This window comes from Taeniopygia guttata, chromosome 8, assembly GCF_048771995.1.
Source record: "Taeniopygia guttata chromosome 8, bTaeGut7.mat, whole genome shotgun sequence".
NCBI classification, from domain to species: Eukaryota; Metazoa; Chordata; class Aves; order Passeriformes; family Estrildidae; genus Taeniopygia; species Taeniopygia guttata.
Window position 1 is genome coordinate 8,931,859 of NC_133033.1, and position 26,828 is coordinate 8,958,686.

Genomic DNA, 26,828 nt, shown 5'->3' on the forward strand with positions numbered 1-26,828 from the left:
CTGTAATGAGATATTGAAAGACTTCAATTCTTTGAATATGTCTTACTCCTTGGCATCTGGCCTATTTTGGGGGAGGAGGGTGCAAATGTGAGCATGCCTGAGGTTCTGTGGCCAGCAATAATTCCATCAAGGCGCTTCCTTCCCCATTCCCAGAGCAGTTCTCTGTGCACATTAGCTGCCCTTTGAGGAAGGGCAGCTTCAAAGGGCGTCGGTGCTCAACGCTCTGCAAAAGGGGTCTTGGCAGGAGAGCTGAGATGTGGAGCTGCCAAGATCATTTACCTGCCAGTGGTGGGAATGAGCTGCTGTCAGCAGGTGTGCACGACCCTCCTCTTTGTCAGCTGCAAAACCTCTGCAGAACCCTGTGCTTTTTTCACAGATATCTTTGAGGGGTTCTCATGCAGCAGGGACAAGTACAGGACTCCTGAGGGAGGGAAAGATTTTGAGGCTTTTCCTGAAATGTGTTAGAGAAATTGAGAAGAGTGTTTGAGAAATTGAGTAAGACAGCAGAGAGCAGTTAAAGATTGGGGTGAATTTTTCTCTTCAGCAAAGCTAGCCTACATTTTCATTCCAAGTCTTCATCTATATCTCCAAAGGGAAAACCCTTCTCTCCTCAAGGACTATGTCATTAAAATGTTAGCTGGCCTAACCACAGATTACTTGCATGTTTCCATAGCAATGACACTTTGTAGAGCTTTATATTACACTTTGCAGGGTATCTACTGTACATCAGCCTTTTTGAAGCTGAGTAACTGTCTTGGAAATCCTCTGATCTGTTTTCTGCTTGTCACAATGTAGAGAGAGAGTAGATTGCGAGCATCAGAAAGAAGGCTAGTAAACAAGCCCATGAAAGTGCTGAGGGACTTAAAATTGACTTTATCAGAATACTCGGTAGTTGTGATTATTTGTAACAGTAAGGTAGATTTAATGCTGCATTTAAACCTGCTATGCTCTTAAGTATCTGGTTTGAAGCTCTTGGAAAATACTGGAAGAAATAAGTTGTGGAGCCATTCTTAGACTAAGTGGCATCTGCCTTAAAAGTGAAAATTAGAGTTTAATCAACTGGCAGGTTAATTTTGTATGCAAATACTTTAGCCAGAGAAGAAACTGCCTGCTTGACTGGATACAGCATGGGATATAGCACTTGGATAACTGAGGCATTTTTCTTTTTTCATCCTGAATCAGTGCCATTGAAAACCCTCACACACAGGACTCGGTGGCTCTTAGATCATGTAAACTTATAAAATTCTTTATTCAAAACCTGACGGGGAATGTGTATATCTCATTGAAGTCACGGCCTACTTCCCTGCAGTTAAGTTCAGGACCAATATAGCCCACGATTTTTTACGAGAGACTTTAAAAGAAATACAGCAGCGTTGGACTTCAGACACTTGCCAGCTCTCCTGCCTGCCTGGGTGTTGGAGGCGCTTTGAATTTCAGAGAGTCAGTTCAGCTAAAGTCACGAGTCATCTTTACAAAAAACAATTCTGCACAGTCAAGAAAGCATCCCAAAACTACCTTTGGCAGAGCCCAGGCCATGGGCTTGTCTCTCCAAGGCCCTGCACGGCAGCTGTGGGAGCAGCTCAGCTGAAGGTACCTGCTGGAAATGGCACAGCAGCCTTCAGGGCCTGACGTCAGCAACATCCGATCCCACGCCCAGCACGCATTGGCTGCCATCCCTCTGCTCCATCACCAGCTCATTTTTATTTCCCCCTTCTAAGTGACACTGAGCTGGGATTGGGATTTAGCTCAAGCTACTCTGCTTGGGAAAGCTAGAAAGGGAACTAGAGTTGCTAAAGAAATTAAAACCAGATATGCCCATGAATGCATGAGGGAGAGCCAATCTGCTCTTATTGCCAGGCGGTCACTGAGGGCTGAACCTGATCTTTGGAATGTTCTCATGTGGGAGTGAAGGGTACAACTGAGCTGTCACCTTTTGGGGTTTGGAAAGATCTATGCTCTAAAGCTGTCCTAGAGACATGGTAGGGGAAGGATGCTTCTGTATCTGGTGCAAAGAAAAAGTTCTTTATTAGAACAGATAGATCTGTTGTGCTGTTAATCACTTGTGATCAGTGTTTCTCTCCCAGGAAAAAAGAGGCAAGAAACCATCAGGATCATTCACTTTAATCAGAGCTGGTTTTGAGATAAAGTAAAATTGTGCCTGTGGCTAGATCAGAATTGGACTCAGTGACATGGAAAGAAACATGGCTGCTCTTGAAAGCATTTCTGTTGACTTCAAGCCAGTCTTAATCTTACTTTACTCTAAGATTTTAGTTCTGTGATATTCATTAATAAGGTATATAAAACTGGATTGTTTTGAATTTAAAATCAAAATCTGTGGAATCTTTGAGTCTCTCTGTAGCTTCTCATAGAAACAGCACAGGATTTCTCCTAGCAGGGTTGTTAGTACCATCTAGGTACTAAGCCAAAACTTCTTTAGGATGCCTCTCCTAGCAACCTCTTGGGCCAGCATTATGAGAGCAGCAGTGTGGTAGATGCTGCTCTGTTGCAGTAGACTTGCCATGCCATTACAAAATATTCCCCTTTGTCATCACAGGGGCTGGGCTGTGAGGTTTTTAAACTACCTTTGTGAGTGTTCTCCATTTGACTAAAGTCTATGGGCTGAGAGGGTAGCCAAGAAATGCTGAAATGGATGGGCATGTTGGCCTATAGGGTAAAGCAAGAGCAAGGGCCTGGTTCTGTATCCAGTACAGGGCAAAATCTATTGTGACTCAAAGAGCTCAAAGCATTGAAAGTAAAGAGTTAGATACATAGCTCTCTGGAAACAGGATCCACCCTTGCAAATAGTTTTGTATTTTTAAAATGTGCAAGCTATTAAAAAGCATTTTTCAAAAGTCTATTGTGTAAAGGACTGGCTTCCATGAGTCAGGTTTTACAGGAACTGGTCCAAGCCTTATTCTTTTCCCTGAAAGAATTTCCTTCCAGTTTTCTCATGAAGAATGAAGTTCTGTAGGCAACGTCCCGATAGTGAGAACTGATACCTGCCTATTAAGGCAAAGGAAAAACTCCCACCTGTAGTAGGGATACTTGGTGTAATATCTAGTGCTCTGAATCCAAACTCCCATTCCTTACCTTTCTGGTCTTTGTTAGTTTGCTTTTCTGTACCCAGTGCTTTGGAGTGAGCCCTAACAAAGCTGCCAAATAATCGCAGACTGTATAAAGGAGCAAGACTTAAACTTACAAGGAGGGCTAGAGAAGTATTTAAGTGTCCTTGAGAACACTTGAAAACCCTTTCTGAAAAGCCCCTACTACCAGTGTAAAACAGACTTTTTACGCTGTAAAATACCTTGAAGTTGTTGATATGTCCAGGCCTTAATTTAAAGGTCCCTTTGAAATAATTGCAGATGCTGGTGCAGTTTTCTGTCTGCACTTTTGTGTGTTTTTTATGTAAAACCTAATATGCTTTTTGATGACTCAGAGCCTACAAAAGATTCTGGAGCAAATCTACGTGTTTTCTGACCTCGGATTTACTGTGACACTGATGAGACCCAGAACTGCTGTAGCTGTCCTGTCCCAAATGTGGTGTTGGGAGCGGGGAGGACCTGATGACATTTCTTAATTCAGGAACTTTGAAAGGGGGAGATGGAACAGCCCAGTGAATGCAATTGATTCCACAGGCCTAGCCTGGATATGTGTTCCTCTGACCCTGGATGGGGCTGTTGGAGCCATGTCTTGCTCTCAAAGGTGCTTTGTGCAAATACTTGTGCACTACACAAACAACTATAGTAGTTAAGCTAGTAATAACTGAAGCTTCCTAACCAGGAAGGTACTTCACTGAATCTGAAGGCTTTCACCTTCCTTTTACAACAAGACCTGTTATTGCCTCACTAGATGTGTGCACACCTGAAAGTTCCCAGCTCACCCCATAAAAAGAACCTGTATGCTACAGTTTAATGCTCGGTCCCACAGAATGAATGCTGCTATCTGAATCAGGTGTTTGGTCAGCAACCCCAGGGTGCAAACGTCTGGGTCAAGGTTCAGATTTAGTTTAGATTGGCTCAATTAAAGCATCTACTGGTTTGTCAGAGAACAGTAAAGTTACTGTGTTGGATATTCAGCATGAAATGGTATTTGGAACTGCAGTTGGAAGCCTGTTTTCTCTTCTTTAATGTGGGAGGTGTGGCTCGGAGGTGAGCAGCTGGATGGTGCCAAGTAGCACACCTCTCAGTGCTAAGCCATTCCGTGCTGAAGCTGGAGATCAAAATCTTCTTTCTGCTGCCTTTATTTGTGTTTCTGTGTGTACATGGGGATTGTGCATCTGAAAGATGGCTGTTGTCACTGTGTCAGGCCTGCTCTCTGGTGCTTGTGTAATCTAATGGCGAGGGCACAGGGCTGGGAGCAGATGTTCAGGGTCTGACTTAGAAGCATGCTAGCAAATCAATGTGTGTAGCTGCTTTCTTACTCTGAATGTGAATATGACCTGTCCCTCTGTAAAACACTCCCATGAAATGCCTTAAAAATGCTCATTTTTGGTGGCAGTGTTCCTGATGAAGCATCCAGTCTTTGCAAAACAGGGGACAGCATTCAGGACACATTTCCCCTGAGAAAATAAGAAAATGTATAATACATTTCTGCTCACAGACCGGTCTCTACCAATACATGAATGTGCCTGTGGCTGCTGAATTACTGATTCAGGGCTTACAGTCAGGTTCATGATAAAGTTGTTTGAGCAAAAACTGGCCAAACAGAAACAGCTTTGGTATCTTGTATGCCCTTACATTCTGTAACCTATTTTGAGAATGGAAGTAAAAGCCATTCATGTTTGCCATGAATTCAGGATAGGGGAATTCTGGGCAGGCGTGCACCAGCCCTGCAGGTGTGCAGTTCTGCCTGGCTGTTGGGCATCTGTAGCATCCCCTTTCCTGTGGTGAGCACTTCAGCCTGCACTTCAGCAAAGCAGTGCAGGCACTCTAACTGTTATCTATTGTCCCCTGTCCTCTTCCCTTATCACCTCATGTCCTGTATTACTCAAAGAGTCGCAGCCTTTGTTCCAAACAGGAGCCTAAATGACAAACCCAGTGTAAGACGTGAAGCTTGGGTCTGTGACAGAGACAGTCCTGTCCAGCCACCACTGTTCTCCAGCAGTGTTTTTCCCTCTGAAGAATTCACCTGTTTGCTCTTGTGGGCTGGCTTCAGAGCTGCTGGTGCCTGAGCAACTGGAGTTTTTCCATAGTGGTGCCCAGTGCTCTCCAGGCTGTGGCTTTCAAACACAATACACCTTTGTCATTTGTTTGGAGCTTTAGGCGGCACCTGCCCTTGTAGTCGTGCCTGCACCAGTCTTCTTTTAACAAAAACTCACATTTCCTCATACTCCTTACTTTTCTCCTCCCTCAAGTGTTTGATACTAAAAAATCTCAGATCACAGTGGAACAGTTGACTTCAGACTTCCTTTAAGATTACAAGTTCCATTTGGTTTGAGAGGGCTTGAAAGCTGAGCTCATGATGCACATTTTCTCTTGTTTTTGTTTTTTTTTTTTTTTTTGTGTAGTATTTCATTAACAGTTTAGTGATTATTTTCTCCTGTTTACCTTCTGTAAATCTGTTTTTCTTTTTCAGCTCTTCCTCCAAAGCCCTCCAAACCAATGACTCCAGTCAATACAAATGGAATAAAGGACAATTCCAATTTCTCTCTGCAGGAAGCAGAGTGGTACTGGGGGGACATCTCAAGGTAAGCAATATTGTTAAAATATATTAATTAAAATGTATTAATATATATTGTCAAAAGTAGGATAAGCCTGCTAGAATTCAAGACAAAAAGAGCATGCCTATTTCAGGCAGCATTTCACTGCAAGGGAATGCTTTAGGACTATACTTGGCAAAGCACCTAAGTGAAAGTATTCAGCTGGATTCGGGATATTTAAGTTGTTGTTCTTCTAGTGCAGATGTTGCCAGTCTTGGTGACAGTAATTTTTGAGTTTCTAAATTTGCCCATATATACAGTCTTTAAAAAGAAGATAAATGCTTCTGAATCTGATATTTAATAAAGTGTTGGAAGCTTGCAATCCTGGAATTCATGCAGTTCAGCAAAATTTCAGTATAAAAATAGTATTTCTGGATAAAAGGAGTTGCATTCTTATTTTTGGTTTCTTTAACGTTTGTTTAAAATTTCAGCTATATTAATTTCTATTACATGGTGATATGAAAAATAGCTCTTAGAAATGCTAACCATCATCCAGCTATACTGAGCAGATGATAGAGACACATACCAAACAAATTAAGTTCTGCCTCTTAAGAAAACCCTTTCTTATGCACTTGAGAAAATAGATTGCTTGGGCTAGATTCAGAAAATGAAAGGCCTGTTTTTATATACTTAATTACATAAAAGAACTGAAATGTTCAGTCATCTCTTACCCTCCTAAGGCACTTTTGAAGAGTCTAGAATTTGGAGCTACAAGAGGACAGGCGAGTGTGCTGGGAGTGTGATCAGGAATTGCTCAAACTTGTGCACGTAATACTTTGAAGCACTTTGGCAAATAGAGGCATGAAGAGTGTGTTTGCCACATGAGCTCACTGATGTTCTGAGAGGGGAAATAAAGTTTTCATATCTTTATTGTACCACCCTTATCTTTTTATAACGCAAACCCTCATAGATCTTGCTTTTGAAGGGCCTTGGCAGAGATATTTTTCTGTTAATTTTAAGCTGAAGCAGAGTGGAAAAACCTGAACACAAAACCCACTAGGCACAGTTTGTTTAAAACTGCTCAATATTGGTATCAGTTTATTGACTGTGGATTTGTCCCTCAATTACCAGTGCCCATGATGGCAGGAGCTAATGCACTGCAAATCGCATTGGAGTGGCTTTATTAGATTTAAACTTGATACACGCTTATGTAAAGATGGAATTGTTTATGACACTGGTTTGGCAGCCAGCAGCTACAGGCTGCATCAGGCTAGCAGGGCAGGAGCAATGTTCTTCAGTCAAGAACTTGTGCTGAAAATTCTGTCATGAGCTCCAGGGTGCAACTTGCAGGCCCAAACCTGTAGGTCATTATCTGGCCATTCAAAAAGGACTTAACTGGGTCCAATCTGTAAAATGGTCTGAGAGGAGTAAATGGATATGAGCATGTGATACTCAGTAGGAATCTCTTTTACTAACAAAATAGTTTTCAGGTAGCTAAATCAAAGCTAAGGCTATTCTTTTGTTGTTCTTTTGAATACTTTTGTTCCTTAGTATTTGAACAAAAAACCTGCTGTTTATTTTTCTTTGTAAGATTCAGCCAGGCTTCCTACAGCACCTAAAAAATGTTGAGGCTACTTGAGAAACTTTTGTTTCCAAATGATTGTATTAAAAAGTGCTTAGGGCTTCCAAAACTTTTGAGGGAGCTGTTATGAAGTGAGGTACATAATCTGGGTGAAATGCTCATAAGTAAGATGCATATCTCTTCAGCTGAAATAATTTTCTTGATGCCTACAGGTACTCACTTTCACTAAAAGATTTCTTGGTTTAGCTTAAAGCTTTGGACTGAGTATCCTTCTGCCTCAGTTGTAAATAAGGAAAAGTTGCACCGAAGCTAGCAAGGTTGTAGTGGTTTAAAAGGGCTGTAAATAAGATCAGAGTTAAGCCAATAATGAGCCTCTTGAGACTAAAACTGTGCTAAACTCTAGGCACCTTTGAGCTGTGATTCTAGAGACCAGGTCTTAAGAGGTCAGGACTGGCTTCTCAAAGGGCACCTGTTCCAGTGTGGACTTTAAAACCTGAGCAGATTAAAGGGAAAGGTTGTGAACTGAGTCACAGCTGCTACTGTTGTTTAAACAGAGACTCCTTCCTAAGTGGCTGTTGGCTGCAGCTACTTTTCTTTAGCACAGCTACACAAGTTGAGGCTTACTTTAGGTGCCCTAAAAAACTGGAGAGCCTGAGCGTGACAGAAGATTGAACTCCACAGACATTGGTGTTGCTGGGTCAGATGTTTCACCTGTGGCAAAGGTGGTCATGTCCTTAGCACTTCTAATTTTGCCTCCCTTTCCATTCTCCAGGGAAGAGGTCAATGACAAATTACGAGACATGCCAGATGGAACATTCCTGGTGCGCGACGCATCGACCAAGATGCAGGGAGACTACACTCTGACACTGCGGTGAGCACTGAGCACTTGTGGTCCCCTCAGCAAAACCCTGAGGAGCTGTTGCCATTCCAGTGACAGCCCTGGCTGTGTAAAGCTCATGTGGCTCAAGCTGAGAGATGTTCCCAGTTCTGCACATCACAGAACAAGCAAATAAAGAGCCAGGTCTGACAGTCAGTTCTGCTCTGTGCATTGAGTTCTGTCCCTCACTGAGTACTACCCTGAGGATCTCTGTGTAGATGAGATGGGACTCAGGGAGGAGAGCTGCTCGGGAGTGCTTCATGGTTTCAGAACTGCTAAGGTAAAGGTAAAAGGTGTTTGTATACCAGGCCTTTGATTAATGGGAGAGTTTTGGATACCTCATCAGTGTGCAGCTCTGAAGAACTGAATAATGTCTTGCTAAAAAGAGTATCTTGTGCTTTCTGATTTAAAATTTAGGGAATATTGATTTGGAACCATGTTCTTTTCTTCGTGTCTGCGCATGGCAGGTTTCCCAGAGCTGCCCCAGCCCTGTCTGCTGCAGTTAGGCAGAAACCTCATGTGACTGCCTCTGGTGCCTTGCCCAGCCTGCCCAGCCACTTGCCTCTGACAGGCTCCCAAGGTTGATTGTTAGGGACAAGCAGGTGAGGCACAGAAGCCACAGCCTTTGTAGCGCACCCTTGGGAGTTACTGTGATATGCAGGTACTTGATCCTGCCTTGAAATTCCATTGCCTTAGTGGTAGGTTTGATCCCAAGGGTGTAGTTAATATTCTCCTTTAATGTCTGCCTCCAAATTCACAGCCTGTGTGCTGTTTGGCATTATTTGGTTAATTTACTGAATTCTACTGAATTTTTGTCTTTAGGACGCAAAATTGTAAGTGCAGGAGAAGGAAAGAACAGTGTCTAAACAGTCTGTTGTTGGAACAAAAGGAAGAAATAAGCACTATATTTGGGGAAACACTAGAATGTATAAATCTGGATAACTATATTTACAACCATCTTGTAATCCTCAAAGGATTTTGTAAATTCATGTATCCTGTATTACTACCCATAACTCAAAAAGATTCATTAATAATTGTATAAATCTGTATTCTGTTGTATACTGTTAGTGACCCTGAATTGCAGGAAGTTATGGGTTTGAGTTTTCTTACAGCTCCTTTATTCAGCCTTCAGCATTCTCCTTTTCCCTTGCAAAACTTCTGGTAAAGCTGGGACTTAAATACCATAAGCTGGCTCCAGAATGAACACATAGGAGGAGATTTACTTTGGGCTTTGCTCCTGTTCAAATAATCTGATGATAATTCTGTGTGTATTGACTCTTAAACTACTTAATACTACTGCTGTGTAAAGAATCACTGTGAAGGTGTGCAGTGTGGGAGCCACTGGCCCAGGGATTTCACTGGTGTCATCAGCCTTAGAGCTGATGAGGGATGGGAGGGACGCAGTAAAACCTCTGAATGACTGTATTTTACAGGAAGGGTGGCAACAACAAACTGATAAAGATCTATCACCGGGATGGAAAATACGGCTTTTCTGATCCACTGACATTTAATTCCGTTGTGGAGCTCATTAACCACTACCGCAATGAGTCCCTTGCTCAGTACAACCCCAAGCTCGATGTGAAGTTGATGTATCCCGTGTCCCGGTACCAGCAGGTAAGAGCTTCATCAAACCTCAGTGGCTTTTAGTGCAGACAAGAGAAAAAAAAGCAGATGTGTATATAATTTTGGGATTTCTCTATGAATAGCATGATTTGGTTGTTTTTTGTTTGGTTTTTTTTTTTTTGTGTGTGTGTGTTTTTGTTTGTTTTATTTGATTGGGTTTTTTTGAAAATGGGAAAAAAAAAAGGTGAATTTCATATTTGGCCTCACTTGCATCTTCCAAATTGCCTAACCATCCAAGCTGCTACATTTTATCAGGTTTTTCCAGTCTCCATCTGATCCCAACAGAGAATTTAAACCCTGACAGGTAGCAGAGTTGAACCTCTGAGAAACTCTATAATTTCTCAATGGACCCTTGTGAACCCACTGAGCGCTGTTGTAGCCAGTGCTGCCCATATGAGCGGTGCAGCTGCTCACCCTGTGCATAGTCATCTAAATTTTTCAAGTACATTTTTTAAACCTTTATTCCATAGCCCAAAACACATTTTTACATTAAGGAAAAAGAACTGCAGAGCTTTTTAGAAAAGGAAAAAAAAAATGAACTCTGATCTTTAACTGAAGAGTCTAAGCAATTTGCTTCCTTCTTTCTTGAACTGGGGATAGCAATCCTGAAAGTAAGGTGTGGTGTGTTTTTGGAATGGCTCTTGGTGTCCCATAGTTCCTGTTCCTTGTGTCTGTAAACTGTGGAACATCTTGCACAAAGGAAGGCAGATTTAGACACAATGCTCACTAGAAACTGGATTATAGAAAATGATGCTAATATCTGTAAAATGCAAATATGCATAAGTGGACAAAGGAATACTCTTAAGGAAAAGCTGCTTTACTTGAAGACTTAACAGCTCTTTGTATGTGCAGGATCAGCTGGTGAAAGAAGATAATATAGATGCAGTAGGTAAAAAGCTTCAAGAATACCATGCTCAGTATCAGGAAAAGAGCAAAGAATATGACAAATTATATGAAGAATATACTAGAACATCCCAGGTTGGTGTGCTCTGGCTCTTTGTAGAATGTGTTTATTTTGTTTCAAAAGCAAAGAAATTTATTTTAACTTGTTAAGGCTAATAAAGGCAATATAAGAAAAAAGTAAATTGTGGAATACAGCAAGGAAGTTTCATATTTAATGGAAACGGAATATTGTTTGCTGCTGATAGTCTTAGAGGTATGGTGTGGGACAAGGAAGAAAGAGGAGCTGAACTTTTTTAGTATAAGGTAAAGCTGTGGAGAAGGCCAACACTTAGAAGCTTTACACTGCAGTTTCTTCCCTGGCTGCTGAGTATTTCCAGCTGCCACATGCTGCAGTGAGAGTTGTAGAGGGGTTTGTCCAGGTTTTTTGTGAAATCATGTGCAAGTCAGTTACCAGATATTATGCATTAAGGACGTGTGAATATGGTATTTGGACTGCTTCTTGTAAAATAAGATAGTTCATATATGGGGAGGAGGTTTGCTGGCAGTCTTCCTGCAAACTAAGATGGAAAATATGAGTAAAATGTTTGAGGGGTTTGCAGCCTAATAGAGAGCATCGTGTAGGGGAGGAGGGTAGACTTACAGGGAGTAAGTCTGCCCAGTTATTTCCTGACCCTACTCAGACATTTGACTGAATTTAAAGCTGATTAATCCTATTTAAACTTAGTGCGGGAAAAAAATGTCATCTTCTCAGTCTTGCATTGTCATCTTTATTATGAACAAATGATGAAGGACTCTTTCCTTACACAGGAAATTCAGATGAAGAGAACTGCAATCGAAGCATTTAATGAAACAATTAAGATATTTGAGGAGCAATGCCACTCACAAGAGCGATACAGCAAAGAATACATCGAGCGATTCCGCAGGGAGGGCAACGACAAAGAAATTGAGCGGTGAGCTCTCAGGTTATGTTTGCTTACCTGGAAAAAGTGGTGTCCACACTGACACTGCCATTACAGTATCATATAAACCATTTTGTAAGCTCAGTGTTTTCTGAGACTTTCCCTCAAGGTATCTCAGCCTTCAGTAAAGCTCTCTTCTCTCAAGGAATTGCAGAGCTGGGAAATCTCTGGATTATCCTTTCTTAACTTCAGTAAATCAAGATACCATGATGAGGACCAGGAAAGAACATGAAATAATTATTTAATTTGCTTATCCCATTTCTATTTAGATTTGCTCAGAATATAATTCAGAGAACTCTGTACTTGCAAACTGTGGAATATACATAAATCTGGTAAATCTCATTGTCTGTAGTCAGTTTTAGTCACTTTCAGAGAAGATCAATGTTTAGTAGCTGTCATCTAACAAATTCAGTGAGTGCATTGTTTGAAACTGCCTTTCCAAGAGGGTGTTAGCAGAAAAAGCTGGATCTGGGCCTTAAAGAAAGGCCAGGCATAACGCCTCACTTGACATTGTGCTTTATGAGCCACCTTAAGGAGGTTTTTGGAGCAGAAACAGTTACCTGTAACAATCTCACTATGCACTTGGGGTGCTTCATTCTGAGTAAAGACAATTAACAAGCAAAATATGTAATTTTCCCGAGTCACACAAAACCTGCAAACTAATCTTGGATGAAGAGACAGGCAGCATTACTTCCTGGTAGCTCTCGATAGTAATTAAAGTTTGCATTTAAAATCTTGCTATTACTGATACCTGTGGTGGGCTCACATAATTGATACAACAAAAACTGAATCTGACAGTGAAGGAGGAATCTGTTCTAGCTTACCTTCCTACAGAGAATTTCTTCCTGCATCTCTGCCAGAAGGAAATATATTAAGGCAAACTGAAGGTTGCAGGCCTCTGGCAAGAGGTCTTTCCTGTCACTCATACAGTAATTTTCGTGTAAGGCTGAGGTGGTCAAAGGGAGGAGTTGCTGTTATGGTAGTTCTGGGATACTCTTCTGTAAGTGCTGCTAGTAGGTTCAGTCCTTCTGGGCCGGTTTCACCTCTTCTCTCATACTCATTTGCAGGATAATGATGAACTACGAAAAATTAAAATCACGCCTGGGTGAGATCCATGACAGTAAAATGCGCCTGGAACAAGACTTGAAGAAACAAGCTCTGGACAACAGGGAGACTGATAAGAAAATGAACAGTATCAAGCCTGACCTAATTCAGCTCCGCAAAATCAGAGATCAGTATCTTGTGTAAGTAAGCCTGACCCATACCTCAGAATAATGTCTCTGATGAATCTGATTAATGGCTGTTTCCATCAGGATAATGATAGTTTAATTTTCTTTTCATAACCAATGTTCTGTGGATGTTCAGGTGCTACACTCTGGCAGGGGATGTCTGAGAACTGGTTGGCCTATTCATGACTTCATTATTTAAAGAGCCAGCCACAACTAGGTGCACAATCTGCAACTCCTGTAAATAAAGAATTTTTAAAAAAATAGTTATAAACAAAACCTGTGGTTGCTAATACAACAGATGGTAATACTTTTTTTTCTGTTAGGTGTCTCAGATGTTTCTTATACCCACGCTTGATTTCACCATCCTTATCCAGCTCGTGATGTCCCTGGGCTGGACACAGACTGTTTCTTCTGTGTCTGAGGTTCAGCTTGCTCACTAAGAAAACCCATACATGTGCTCTGATGTATTAATCTTTTCTTCTGGCAGATGGCTCAATCACAAGGGGGTGAGACAGAAGCGAATAAATGACTGGCTGGGGATCAAAAATGAAAATATTGATGAGTAAGTGTCACTATACTTATGATTTTATTGAGAAGTGTTCCATTAGTAAGTGTTTTCTCTTGTGGGGCTGGTAACAAAAAACACCGGTTTCTCAATAAAGGACTGGAGTCGTGTGATGTCATGTGAGGCAGCAACTCTGCTGAAACACGTACGATTAAAATTAAGATCTAAGTGGAAGCCTTTAATATATATGTTTGTTAGGAGCCTGGCCTTCCAATTTGAGCAGTTCTGGTGTTTCTTTGTATGATTTCTGTGAAAATAACTCTGCTTATTAACTCTTTTACTGATCACTGGTTAACAAATGTATTCTCTCAGCACTTACTTTGTGAATGAAGAAGATGAAAACCTGCCACATCATGATGAGAAAACTTGGTTTGTTGGGGATCTCAACCGTGTCCAAGCGGAAGACTTGCTCTGTGGGAAACCCGACGGAGCATTTTTAATTCGCGAGAGTAGCAAGAAAGGATGTTATGCTTGTTCTGTGGTGTAAGTCTGTTTTCCTTTTTGTTCTAACTACTCAAATCATAAATCTCTACCAAAGCTCTTAATTTTGGAGAACAAAAGCCAGGCTCAGCTTAGGCCTACCCATTTGAATGTGTTGCATGTTTTCAGGAAGACCGGCATGGTAAAAGCTTTGTCACAAAAATGTGCTTTGAATGTGCAATAACTGTAGTCCTGCAGCCCCTGCAGTTCCCACAGTGCATAGTACAAAATTCTGAAGTATCCCAACTTGAAACTCTGTATTAAGGGCCTAAGTTATGGCCTAATTCTCCCATATTTTTCCCTGCTGAGGGACACATGGGAAGAAGTAAAGCAGGGGTGTAAAGGTGTGGCATCCTCTATTCTCATTTTCAGACATGCCAAACTCTAGATCTTTTTCTTGTATGTGTAAGGTAATAGTGATGCTTCAGAGGATTATTTGTGAGCAGTAGTTGCGATGACATTCACACAGCCTTGCATTGATTTCTTGTATTTCACTTCGTTTTATGCTGGTGTAATGAAGGTCAGAAATACTCCAACTTCATTATCTAAAAATCCTTCAAGCTTGTCCTGGAGTCCAAAATGGCTTTCACTGATTTATTTCACATGAGGTTAATTGCTTCTCAGCACTCGTCTGAGAAATGAATATATGAAGGTTTAGCACCTCAAGGTAACTGAAGACTGTAGTACCTGCTGTGTTCACTCTTCTGTTCATTGCAGTCACTTAAGTGTTGGGTTCATCAGATGCTTTTTTTGTTTGAGATCATGCTACAGGCTCGAAAAGGGGTGGCACAAAGTAACCTGTTCCTACATGTGACTGGGATTGTAACAGGCTCCAGGACAAGGATTACATAATACCTGATCTCTCTGGCAGATAAATTTTTCTAGCCTCTTTGGAATTGCTGTGCTCCAGCAGATGCTTTGCCAAGTTAGAGACTCGGTCGCTATGGCTTCAGATAATGAATCAGCTTGAACCTGTCCCATGCTTAACATTAAAAAATGCACATTGAAGTTTAGCCACTGTGTTTCATGGAATACTTTGTAGGTCCTGATAATTTGTGGGTTTTGGTTTCTTTACTTAGTGGAAAGGTTTCTAAGTGTGTTGAGCACAAAGTCATTGCTGATTTTGGGTGCTTATCTTCCTGGTTCAGTTATTGACTTTTTTCCCAAGGACCATTTGGAGAACAATGCAGTAGGGAATTGTACTGCTAGGATGGAAGAGCTCTCTTATGAGAATTATTATGCAAGAGTGTTTAATCACATGGCCTGAAGCGCTGTTTCTTCACAGACTATATTAATCTCCTCCACTTACATCTACCAGGTCTTCCATTATGTAATCCAGTGACTGGCAGAGATGCTGCATTAGTTAATTGTTAATAGACTGTCACTTTGGGTTTGTCCTTTTATGTTAAACTCTCCTCTTTCCTTTCCTTGCAGAGCTGATGGAGAGGTGAAACACTGTGTGATCTACAGCACTCCAAGAGGTTATGGGTTTGCAGAACCGTACAACCTGTACAGCACACTTAAGGATTTGGTTCTTCATTACCAGCAGACATCCCTTGTCCAACACAATGATTCCCTAAATGTCAGGCTTGCCTATCCTGTCTACGCACAGATGCCCCCCTCTCTCTGCAGGTAAATTTTGGGGAGGAGGAAAGCGTTGGCTTATCTTGGATTCTTTTCTACAATTTTTATTAGAACTCGGAGGGCATTCTTTCTCCTTAGACTGCTTGTTTTGCACAAGAAGTGATTCTGTGAATGTGAATCAAAAAGAGGCCTAGCAGCAACAAGATGACAACGTGGGTGTAGGTGTCCTGGTGCTACCTTAAAAGCTCAGCTGTGCTTTTACACCGATATTTTGTTTCCTTATGAGGGGAATAAACTCAACGCAACGCATACGAAAATACTGGAAGCAGAGCATCATTTTATGGAGATGATTTTTTGCCAGGCACCTTCAGTGGAACTTCTAATTGGATTTTGTTTTCTCTTGTTCTAGTAGACACAATTTGAAGCCTCTACCTGAGGCACTGGTAATGTCTTTCAGTCTTAAACTCCCAACAAACTAGGGGGAAACTCTGCCACAGCAATTCTTCTCTGCTAATTTTAGCAGCTTCACTGCGATTCAGCCGGACTTCCAAAAGAGGGTTTGTCTTGAGGTAGCGTGGAATTTGGTGAGAGAAGACCAAAGGAATTATGGGAAAGCTTCAGGTTTTTATTTAAATGGAAAAATGCTTGTAAAAGGAAAGTTGCTTTATTTTTTTGCCAACAGTAACAAAGTTTTGGTTTCAATGGCACTACAGGTCTTCGCTTAAAGGAAACATAACCAAACTGAACATGCCAAAACTTTGTTCGTTGCTACATCGAGCACTTGCAGGGGAGGTTGCATTAGCATCCGCACATACTTTCTGCACCAAAACTTGAAACAAATAAAAGGAAAAGCTAAACATTGTCTGGTTTCAAACACTAAATTTGTCTGATCTGATGTAATTGCTCACTCTCCTCTTTCTTCACCCCCTCTCCAAGCTGTTCCTCAGCTTGGGATTCTGTTTCCAGTGTTTTAATGATACTGTGCTACAGAATGTAAACCAGAATGAAGCTTGCACTGACCTGCTGCAGGTCTCTTGCTGAACAGTGACAGACTCTTGTAACACTTGATTTTGGTACAGAAGAGGTCAGTGTAATCAAATGCTCCTGGATAGCTTATTGTAGCCAATTCTTTGGTGGGGTATAGTTACTCCCGGTTGTAAGAAGTGAGCATGCCTAATCCTAGATCTCCTCTGGTTTGTTCTTTGTGAGCTGGGTTCTGAACTCTCACACCACTGCAGCCAAGCAAGCTTTTACTCTGGTATAATCTAAATTCCCTTGTAGTTATTTTAGACATGATGCAAAACACAGGAAGGGATGAGAGCCATACTCCTCAGTTACTGGATGTCTGGTACCATCCTTTGGCAAGGGCTGCTGTCAAATACTTGAGCGGGTAGTCCTGGGCTTCATCAACTACAGCAATCATCAAATAAATCCCCTCCCTGGAAAGTGTACAAAGCAGCTTATTTCCATTCCTTAAGCTTCTAAAATGAAAAAGAGCTAAGTTTGGCAAACTGAACCACTTGGCATCAAAGCACAACTGGCAAAGTAATTGTTCAGTGTGCAACCTTGAAAGTTACTTTTGTTCCCATTACTGGAAGCGTTTCCCTTGCAATGCACCCATTGTGCAGGACAGGAAGCAGACAGTCATGCAGGTCTGAGAATGCTGGAGACCCGTTTCTGACCCTGGGGCTGATTTCCTGTTCAAATGGCTTTTTTCTGTAATGCCTGGGCAGTAGTGCCAGGCTTGTTGATGTATATTGTTTACACTAGAAGTATTATTTCACTGAATGTCTTGAATTGCAAGTAGGGAAGTGACAAGGCTGGAGCACTGACAGCCATTGCAGGAAGGGTAGTCTGGTTGCCTGGCATGCCATGACATTTTTTTTATTTTGCACTAATGACCCTGACACATCCCAGATACTTCCTAATTGGCCAGAGTGCAATCTTCAGGCAAGGAATTCTGTAGATGCCACTTTTCCTATTTAGATGATACCCTACAAAGCTTAACCAAAACTCAAAACTGTGTGAGAGAAGAATAAAATTCACATGAGCTGCTATGTCAAAATTAGCCACATCTGTTTGTGTGTCCCTTATACTTCCCCAGGAAAAAAAGGAATAATGAGACATAGCCTTTGCTGTTAGTGGAAATCTTGAATGGTTTCCTCAGTGGTCTGTGGACATGGAATTTTTTCTTGGTTAATTTGCAGTTCTAATCTGGTAGCTGTACAGCTGCCATTCTCACACCTCTCAGGCATTTAGCATTCCCTTGATGCTGGGCTGAGACCAAATGCTCAATGCAAGAAATCAGTTCAAAGGCACAAATGATAGCCAGGTGCCTCATACCTATAGAAGAACAAGTGCAGGCAGAATGTCTGATTTTTCCCTGCCCTTGTGACCTCTCTGCACTCTCTTACTGACATTTGAGACCTGTATTTCTGATCCCTGCTTTTGTAACAAAGGTAACCTGGCCAAAGTGTTTCACGTCTGCCCCAGTTTCAGGTAGGGCTCAGATTTGTTTTAAACAGGCACAGATCTACTTCCAGGCTTATAAATCCTGGCACACCCTCACAGTCCTGACAGCAGCAGGATAGCAGAGCAGGGCTGTCTGAAGTCTCCCTGTAGTGGAATCTGATTGATCCTGTGAGGTCTGGTCCAGGCTCCAGCCCTGGCTCTGCCAAGGTAAATACAGTGTAATTCCATTAGCATCTGTGAAGGTAGCTTGGCTTTATCGTGGTGTGAGTGAGTTGGGACTCTTGGCCCTTTGCTCCCCGAGCTCTTTTTGCTGATCACAGGTGATGTATTTGCTGTGAATGATGGAGCCAGAGCCAATAAGCCATCCTGAAGTGTTCTTTGAAGTTCTGTTTTGCCCAAACTTTTAGAGCAGGGCTGTGGACCCTGCAGACCAAGCCTGCATTCCTTGTATTGGCTCCATTATTCTGAGCAGTCCCCTGAGGCTGTTTTGCCACTGTCTCTCCCTGTGTGTGGTTTAGGCACCTGAAGTCCCAGCTGCTGCCATGGTTCCCCATTGACTTGCACGTGCTATTGCACAGATTCTTCCTGCAACTATTTTGCACTCTCAGAGAAAATGAAAATTGTTATAAAATCAAGTGACACGTGTAGCTGGTGTGATCTATGGGGCAAGGGCTTGGTCCTGCACTTCTCATTGTGCTTGGCCTAATTCTGTTTGCTCAGTAGCATTAGACCTGTGAGAGAACCCACAGCTTCCAGGAGCTGCTCTGCACTTGCATGACTGAGAAATCAGAAATGGGCCTGTGAGGTGCAGGATTACACCCCAGGATGGAAAGCAGCTGTTAAGCCTGAAACAAGTACAGGAAATGTGAACAAAGAGGCAAAACAAAGAAACTCAAGTTCTTTTAAAACAGTAAGATGTGAGAAGGTTTTAATTTTAAGAGTCATAACATCAGGAGGAAAGGGGGAAGTAGCCTCACTGTCATAGCAGCCATCTGGTACCAGGCTGCAGTTAAAGGAACATTGATCTCACTGACCCATATTGTATTAAATATATATGTAGAGTTAAATAAATGACTTTTGCACAGTGTTAAATGGGGGAGGGGGGAGGGGTTGTTGAAACTCGAATATGCACAGTTTCTTCTAATCTGTTTTGAAGTATATTTGCAGGGAATTAGGGGTGTTTCAGTATTTTGTATTGGTATGGATGGAAATCAGGTCTGCTTCCACAGTTGCCATTGGCCCCATTGTATCAGCCACGAGTGCCATGTTTTTGAAGTTAGTACGTTATAAATCTTTTCCCACTAGTTAGTTTGTTGATTACAAGTAATCTGAGCACGGGAAGAACCAACCTAGAAACAAGAAGGATGTCCCAACAGATGCTTCGCTAGTGTGTGGAGCAGTAATGTGCAATTGTCAACCTTCTGATACTGGAGTGCTCTAGTTTTGGGGGTTGTCTTTGGGTTTTAATTTCATCCTCATCAGCAGTGGAGTGAGCTGCTGCTTTGCATCACTGGTAGTTGCAATCTAGAGTTATATCCAGAATAGCCCTTTGTCTTATGCCAAAAATGCTCTTTCCACACTCATCTCTCTTGAGGTGGCAGATGTTCAAGAAGTTTTCCATTTAATGTGATGGGCCTGATTTTTTTCTCGCTGACACTGGTGTTAGCAAGACTTCCACAACCAAAAGCCATTCCCAGGAAAAAACTTGCATTTAATCACAGCTGAACTCTAGTCACAGCAGGGCAAAAATCAAAGTTTTTCCCTCACAAAGCCAGGCAACTGTGATGGGACTGTGGAAATGAATGTTGACACTTAGTGCTGTTTTGGGGAGGACAGGAGAAGGATGAGGGTCTTGGTTGCCCCAAATCCAGGGCTCTCTGCAGGATTAGGTGGCACCATGTCTGTAACTGAACGCTGTGGCTGTTTGAAACAGCAGAATTGCTATAGGAGTGTCACACTTTAAGTTTGGAAAAGCCCCTTATTTGGTACTTGAACAATCTCGCTTCTGTTTTTGAATGTCTGTTTATTTTTTATTTTTTGTTACACTAACAGGGAATAAAAATCTGAAATGTTAGTGAGTCTTGTATGCTTGCTGCATTGTGCAGACATGAAACAGGTACTGCTTGTGGATCAGGAGGGGTTAAGAGACAGGTTCAAAATGCAGTTTTACAAAGCACTATGATGGGTTTTGGGTTGTTTAGTTTAGACCATGTTTAAAATCAAGTTTCCTTATGTGTAGTTTCCTTATAGTTGATTTGCAATCTCTGCTCTTGCAATAGCAGAATCAAAATAACATTCCCAAAGAACGAAAATGCTGTGAGGGGAGGGGGTCAGGCTTGCTCAAATTCAGCATTCAAAGCAAATAGTTTTAGTGGAGAGGAAGGATCAGCACCCTAAAGCATCCCTCTGGTTGTAGTTTGATGAAGCAGGAGACAGACCATGAAGCAGAAATCTCTGCCTGGAATCACAAAATGAGAGGAGATGCCAGAGCAGACCCTTCCCTTTGGAATAACCAGTTTTACTCTCCTTAAATGCACATGCAGGAGAGGTTTAGGGAATTGGTACAAGTCCTTGAGGAGCTGCTGCCCTTTCTGTGTGGGAAGGGAACTTGCACTGCTGATCCCCTTGTTTCCCTTGGCACATGAGCAGCTGGGAGAAGGGAAGGACCAGCCCAAAGAAGCGCTGGCCTGTTCCTCAGGAGGCTGGGCCAGTTCAGCCCTGCGTGAGCAGCAGCTTTGGACACGGTTACGTGAAGTTTGGCCAACATTTTTGTGAATCTTGCATTCTGTGGGCAGAAATACTTTCCACCGAACTGGGGTGGGGGGGGAGGAAAAATCTCTCTTGAAATCTTTTCAGTTCCTTCCTGTTTGTTCAAAGGGGCAGATTGGGAGCTTTAGCTTGTTAACTGTTTAGATGATGACAGTGCTTGAAGTGCTGGTCTTTGGGGCTGGCTCCACACAATTAATGCAGAATTTGCATTTTGTAAATTTCTATTGGCATAGACTCACCTTATTTTATGACTTGTTCTAAAGTTTGCCTTTGAAAAATGTAACATGAGCTTCAGAGACAAGGAAAAAAAGAGTGAGATGGGCCCTTTTTGATAGAAAAAACCTGCTTCGTTGGTAAACCTGTATTAGAGAAAGCAGCTTTAATTTGGTGCCCCCTCCACCACCTTCCCTTGGGATTGCTTCTGTGAGATTGGCATTGGCAAGTGAGGGGAGGGACATTCCCCCTGTGCCCAGCAGTGCCATTCCCACGCACTCTCCAAGTGCTTGTAGCAAGAGGCTCGGGATGGTTTGGAGAAAGTTACTGCATCCAAAGACAAAAGAAAAGGTCTCTAAGGGCGACTGTCACCCCCCAGCAGGGGCTTGTAGGATGCTGGGGCCAGCCCTGAGCTGCCCCCAGATCTCTGTTGGCTGCAGGGGGGGGCTCTCGTTCAGTCAGCTGGGTCGGGGTTTGAATCTGTTTGTTTTTGTGAGTGACTTCTACATCCAGCAAAGATCTGTTTGATGAAAACCTGTTAATTTTGTATATCTGGCTGTTTATTGCACCATGGGATTGTAATGGTCTGCATCATCCGTGTGTGTGTGCGCGTGCGTGTGTGTGTATATGTACTGTATGTATATAGATATATGTAAAATATATTCACGTACACATTTATATGCATTAGCTGTAAGTGGCACTGCCCCTTAAAAATAAAACAAAACTCACTGTTAGCACATTCTGCCACGTGTTTAGGCAGAATTGGGTTGGTTTTTTTGTCAGACGAAAAGGAGTTTATTGTGTTCATCTTGCATATGTGCTTCTGAAATGCCAAACTCTGGATTTCCTCGGCGGGGGCTTGCTACTATATTTGTAAACAGAGTTGATTTGGGGTGTTATTTACTCTGGGACAAAGCATTCAACCGTGTCCCAAGCAAAGGCTTAGCAAAAGAAACCCCTCTTGCAGTGATTGTTTGCACGTTCCAGTGGCCCCTCAGTGCCCCCCTGTCCAGAGCTGATGTGCAATGGGTGGTGTTGGTGCGTGTCCCTTTGTGAGTGGACTCTTTGTACAAGGTGTGGTCCAATGTAAAGCATGAGTGGGTGTTTGATCTTGTGTCGAGGGCTGAAATAACAGCACACTCCTTTGTACAACCTTTGCATCAATGTTTCTGCTTTTCTTTGACTTCTTTTTTTCTTTAAGGGAAACTGCATCTGTTAAGAACCTGCTTCTCCAGAAGCTATTGAATTATTTTGTTTTCCAGATGAATTCCAGCATGTAACTTTGGTACTCTTGTTTGTTATTTGTGTAAAATCTGTTCTTCTGTCGTTTATGGTGTAGTCGGGGAGGGGGGTGGGGGGAAGAAAAAAAAAAAAAAAGGAATTCATGTAGTTTAACTTTTAAAGAAAAGAAACAAACTGCTTCATAAGGAAACCAAGTGTATGTTAGTGTTTTCTGACAAGTCATCCTGTAGTTTCTAGCTCAGTAATGCAACACTGTACTTGTCACCGGGTGTGTTACAATTTTGCTGTACTTTCTTTTACTAGATGGTTGGGCTTTTAAATCCCAGACACTAAGCATCCTGGGCCTACTTGCTCTAGATCAAAAAAAAATGCAATAAAAAAAAATTGCAATAAAGCACATTGACATGTAATGTTTTAGAAGGATGTACTGACAGCTGTTTCTAATAAATTCCGAACTGCAGCGTGGTTGGGCTGCCTTGGTGTAGCTGTGTCTGTCTCCCAGCCAAGGCCATGGGCATCATCTTCAAGAGAAGCTTTAAAAAAAAAGACTTGCAGAGGTCTGATTTCCTCTAGGCTGGAGAGAAAGCCCCTCCTGGGGCTGGGAGGAGGGAGGAATACACGTAGCACACGTGCACTCCTTAATGGAGCCTTCCCTGTGTTCCTTTCACAGCAGTGTTCCTGCATGGCTCACTGCTTCCTCTGGCAGCAGGGAAAGCCACGTTTGGTGATGCCAGTGTTGGTGCTGGGGGGAGAGGAGGGGATGCACCACTTGAGCAGACTTAGGAAAGATGTGGCTCAGCTGCATCCACTCACCTACATTTTGCAGGTGTTTGGGAGATCACTGTTTGCTCTCCCAATTCCTGCATGAGCACCAGGCATTGGAACCACTGAAAAATCAGTGAGTTTGGGGGTGTTGCTGATCCTCTTTCATTACAAACACAGGTGATGGCAGGAGGGCAGACCTGAGGGGATGCAGAGCCCCTTAAACTTGGCAGTCAGATGGGATGCCACCGTAGCATCCTCAGAAATTTAGGGGCAGTGGCTGTGGCTGTGTGTGGCTCAGTGTTTTTGCAGCCCCATGAGTCGACCTTTTTGCAGACTAACGAGCAACATTCTTCCAACCTCCTGAGTCAACCATTTTTTTTTTAATGCTGCATCAGCAGTTTTCACAGGGCCGAGTAAGCTTTTTCAGCTGCTGAGTCAGCATTCCCTCCATCACCCGCACCAGAGGCCCCTCCACCAGCAGGCAGGGAGCACCCAACTGGGCAGAAAAGTCCCTGATCATGGCACAGGGGACTTGGGAGCGCCCAAATGGAGCCTGAGGGCTCACTCAGGTATGTCTCATGATGCCCAGCAAGGAGCTCACCCCATGTCGCAGCACCTTGGGGTGCTCCCTGCTGTCCTGCCCACTGCACTGAGGGATGCAGCCCCTCAGAGACATCACCTGGACCAGCAGCAGCCATGTGGCACCCAAGGGGTGAGCCATGGGCACTGAGGGCCAGGGTTCACTGCATTGGCACCCCCGGCAAGAGGAGAGCGATGGGGAAACAACAAGGAACTGAGAGGACTCTGCAAGGTGCTCCAGGGGCCTGGCTCTTTTTTATTATTATGTAATTTATTTCTTTTTAATAAGGGCTAATGAGGTAGAATTGCAGGAAAGATGTAAGTCACTAATTGGCGAGTAGTTTTTCAGGGCTATGCCAGACTGCTCGTTGTGTTATGAAAACATCACAGCCGGAGCCGGTGTAGGAAATTTCCAAGCAGCCGTGCTGACTGGATGGAAAGAAAAACACCTCCCAGCTCAGATGTCTTCTCAGAGAAAGGGCAGATCCTGGGGATTTTTCCATCCTCAGCAATTCCACAGAGCTTCCTGCAAATCCCCTGGGTTCCTCCCCACTCACACACAGGACCCTTCCCAGGGGCAGGCAATGGCTTGGCACCCCCAAGTGTGGCACCACAGGGCAGGGCTGCAGGATGGATGGACACAAGTCCCCAGGCTGCTTTCATGGGATTTCTCTTCCCCTCCATGTAGGAACCCACTGTAGTGGAAGATTCATGTGAGGATCTTGCCCATAGGAAGAAAAAATCTGTCAGGAAAATCCCAAACACTTCCAAAAGCCCATCCTCCCCAGCCAAAATGCTTGATGTAAGGGATCAGGGTTTGGTTTGACACCTGGGACTTGCTGCAGCAATGAAGCTGCTCCACTTTTCCTCTTTGGTTTCATCTCTCACAACAGACTTATTTTAGTCTAATAGTTGAGTTTAACAGACACTGTGTTGCTGGGCAGCAGGAGCAGCACAGCCACAGCCATAGCTCGGAGTACCACAGTCATCAGTACAGGGCAGGGTGCTGAGTGTGCTGCACAGCACCTCGAGCAGCCCAAAATCCATCAGGGATGCGGTTGCTTGTTCCCTCCATCCCACTGCAACAGCTGGAATGTGGGATCCATGAATGAAGCACCTGAGTCTGGAAATGCAGTCAGGGCAGCTGCTTCTCACACCAGTCCCACTGGGGTTGGGGTTGGGATGAATGTGAAGGTACCCAAGATAGAGGGAACTGCCTGAACCCCACAGTTCATCCCTGTGAGACATGAGATGCAGCATATCCCTCCTTGGAGCATCAAGTCCAAGCTTGGAGCAGCAGTCAGCAGCTTTCAAATGAACTGGTGGATTAGGGTTGGCCAGAGACCCAGAATCCCCATTTCATGGGAAATCTCATCATCTTGCTTGTCAGGCTTCATCCAAATTGGAACAAAATGGTAACGTACAAAATTTGACTCTGGAAAATACTTTCAAGGGGGGAAAAACCATCCCACATTGATTTTTGTTGAGCTGGCACAGTCTCACACCAGCACTAGCCTTTCTATATCAGTGTCATCCATGAGCCCAGAAGGGTTGGAAGGACAGAGGCATCACTCTGACCAACATAATCCATTTCCCTGGCTACTATTTTCTCCAAATTTTCTGTTGACTGCTTTCTTTCTGATGGCAAATCTTTCTTGCTGAGATCTAATTGGCTTTGAAAAGAAGCGATGGGTAGGGGGAAAAATGCCAGGGCACCCTCTGCATGATGTCTCTGTGCTCCCTGGGCAGAAGGTGTGGTGGAGGGAAAAAAAAAGGCTGCAGAGCACCAGCCTGGGCTCCAAACCCATCCTTGGTGGTGGTGGTGGCTACTGAGAAACACCTTGGCCACCTCTGCCCAGTCACTGGTGGGTTTCAGGGCAAAACCCAGTGTGGGTTCCCCCAGGCTCCAGCTCTGCTGTGCACAGCCACCTGCCCAGAGCCCTTCCCTGGCCCCACCACACCCAAACCATATCCCTGGACAAGGGGCAAAGCCTTCCCCCCTCCCCTGGAGCAGGAGGAGGCAGCTCCTTACATCCAGCTGGCTCAGCCTCCCAGCCCTGATGCAAACTACAGCAACTCTGGTTCCCAGAAGAGGGATAAGGAGCAGGAAGAGGAGCACGAGCTGTCACAAGGCCTCAGGGGCAAGCAAAGGCATGTCCCATGGTGGAGCCTTTTCAGGCAGACCAGGATGCCAGGATGGCGGGGGCCAGGATGTGCCCCTCCATCCAAAAACCCTTCCCTGTGCTCCTGGATGGAGCAAGATCTGGGCAAGATCCCAACTTTCCCAGCTGCTGCCCCAGGTCTGTGCCCAGGAGAACATTTGATAGTCCCACGCCTGCTTCAAGCAGAGCTGTGGCTGGAGCACTTCCCAAACTTTCCTTTGCTCAGGATTTGAAGGGAAGGGGCAGGATGGGTGCCCTGAGAGCAGAGCAGCCGCCCTGGGCAGGTGCTGTGCACGCTCCCGCGGCCGCTCTGCCAAAGGAAACACAAACATCCTACCCAAAGAAAGCACTTTTCATGGGCAGCACAAGTTCCCATTTTTGCACAGGGCTGCTCTGTTCCGGGCAGCTTTCCCCACCGCACTCCGGGCTGGGCTCTGGCCAGGGCCGCCCTTCCTGCCCCACGTTAGAGCCACGGAAACCAGGCAGGGTCACCACATCGGCACCCGGGGAGGGTTCAGGTGTGAGACAGCTCCGAGTTAAAGGGGCTTAGTCAGCCTCAAAGAGTTCCTCCCGCCCTTGGGATGTGGCAGCTGGGGATGTGGGACCTGGAGACTGGAGACCTAGAGGATGTGGGACCTTGCTTCTCCTTACTTCTGGCAAGGGGAATTTTGGCCAAACCCAACTATCCCAGCAGTACAGACAGAGGTGGCGAGGCCCCATAACCTAGAAGAAGAAACTGTGGAAGGGGAATTCTAGTGTCATGTAGTGGTGCAGTTCAACACCAAGCCAGGTCAACAAACAGGTGATTTAAAAAAAAAAAAAAAACAAAAAAAAAAAGAAGCGTTAATTTGGCTTAAGGTTTGTGAAGACCTGAGGAGAATGCAGGAATCAGGAATAAATAGCTCTGGGTGTTTTATACCTGCCCTCAGTGTCGGGTGGGGCTGGGGCTTCTCCTCCTGCCCCTCTGCCCCATCAAACACTGCTGCTGTGGCAGAGCTGGCATGGCCCTGGTCCCAGCACCTGCTCGGCCTCACCTGCATATCTCACCTGCAAATCTCACCTGCCCCATCCCACCTGCAAATCTTACCTGCCCCATCCCACCTGCAAATCTCACCTGCCAATCTCACATGCCCATCTCACCTGCCCAGCCAGTGGCTGGAGCAAAGTCCACAGCGGGAAAAGCGAG

At 43.9% G+C, this 26,828-nt stretch overlaps 1 protein-coding gene across 2 annotated transcripts in view; it reads left to right on the top strand.

Annotated features, from left to right (window-relative positions):
• PIK3R3 (phosphoinositide-3-kinase regulatory subunit 3) overlaps positions 1–22,601 on the top strand; it is a 77,366-nt gene extending 54,765 nt beyond the window's left edge. For both annotated transcript variants that reach the window (XM_030278839.4, XM_030278840.4), the window contains 9 exons: positions 5,575–5,686; positions 7,993–8,091; positions 9,531–9,711; positions 10,573–10,698; positions 11,431–11,573; positions 12,650–12,826; positions 13,299–13,373; positions 13,689–13,859; positions 15,291–22,601. In XM_030278839.4, the coding sequence (XP_030134699.4) occupies positions 5,575–5,686; positions 7,993–8,091; positions 9,531–9,711; positions 10,573–10,698; positions 11,431–11,573; positions 12,650–12,826; positions 13,299–13,373; positions 13,689–13,859; positions 15,291–15,492 (1,286 nt within the window). In that variant the 3' untranslated portion in view covers positions 15,493–22,601. The remainder of the gene's footprint in view (positions 1–5,574; positions 5,687–7,992; positions 8,092–9,530; positions 9,712–10,572; positions 10,699–11,430; positions 11,574–12,649; positions 12,827–13,298; positions 13,374–13,688; positions 13,860–15,290) is intronic.
• Positions 22,602–26,828: the final 4,227 nt, after the last annotated feature.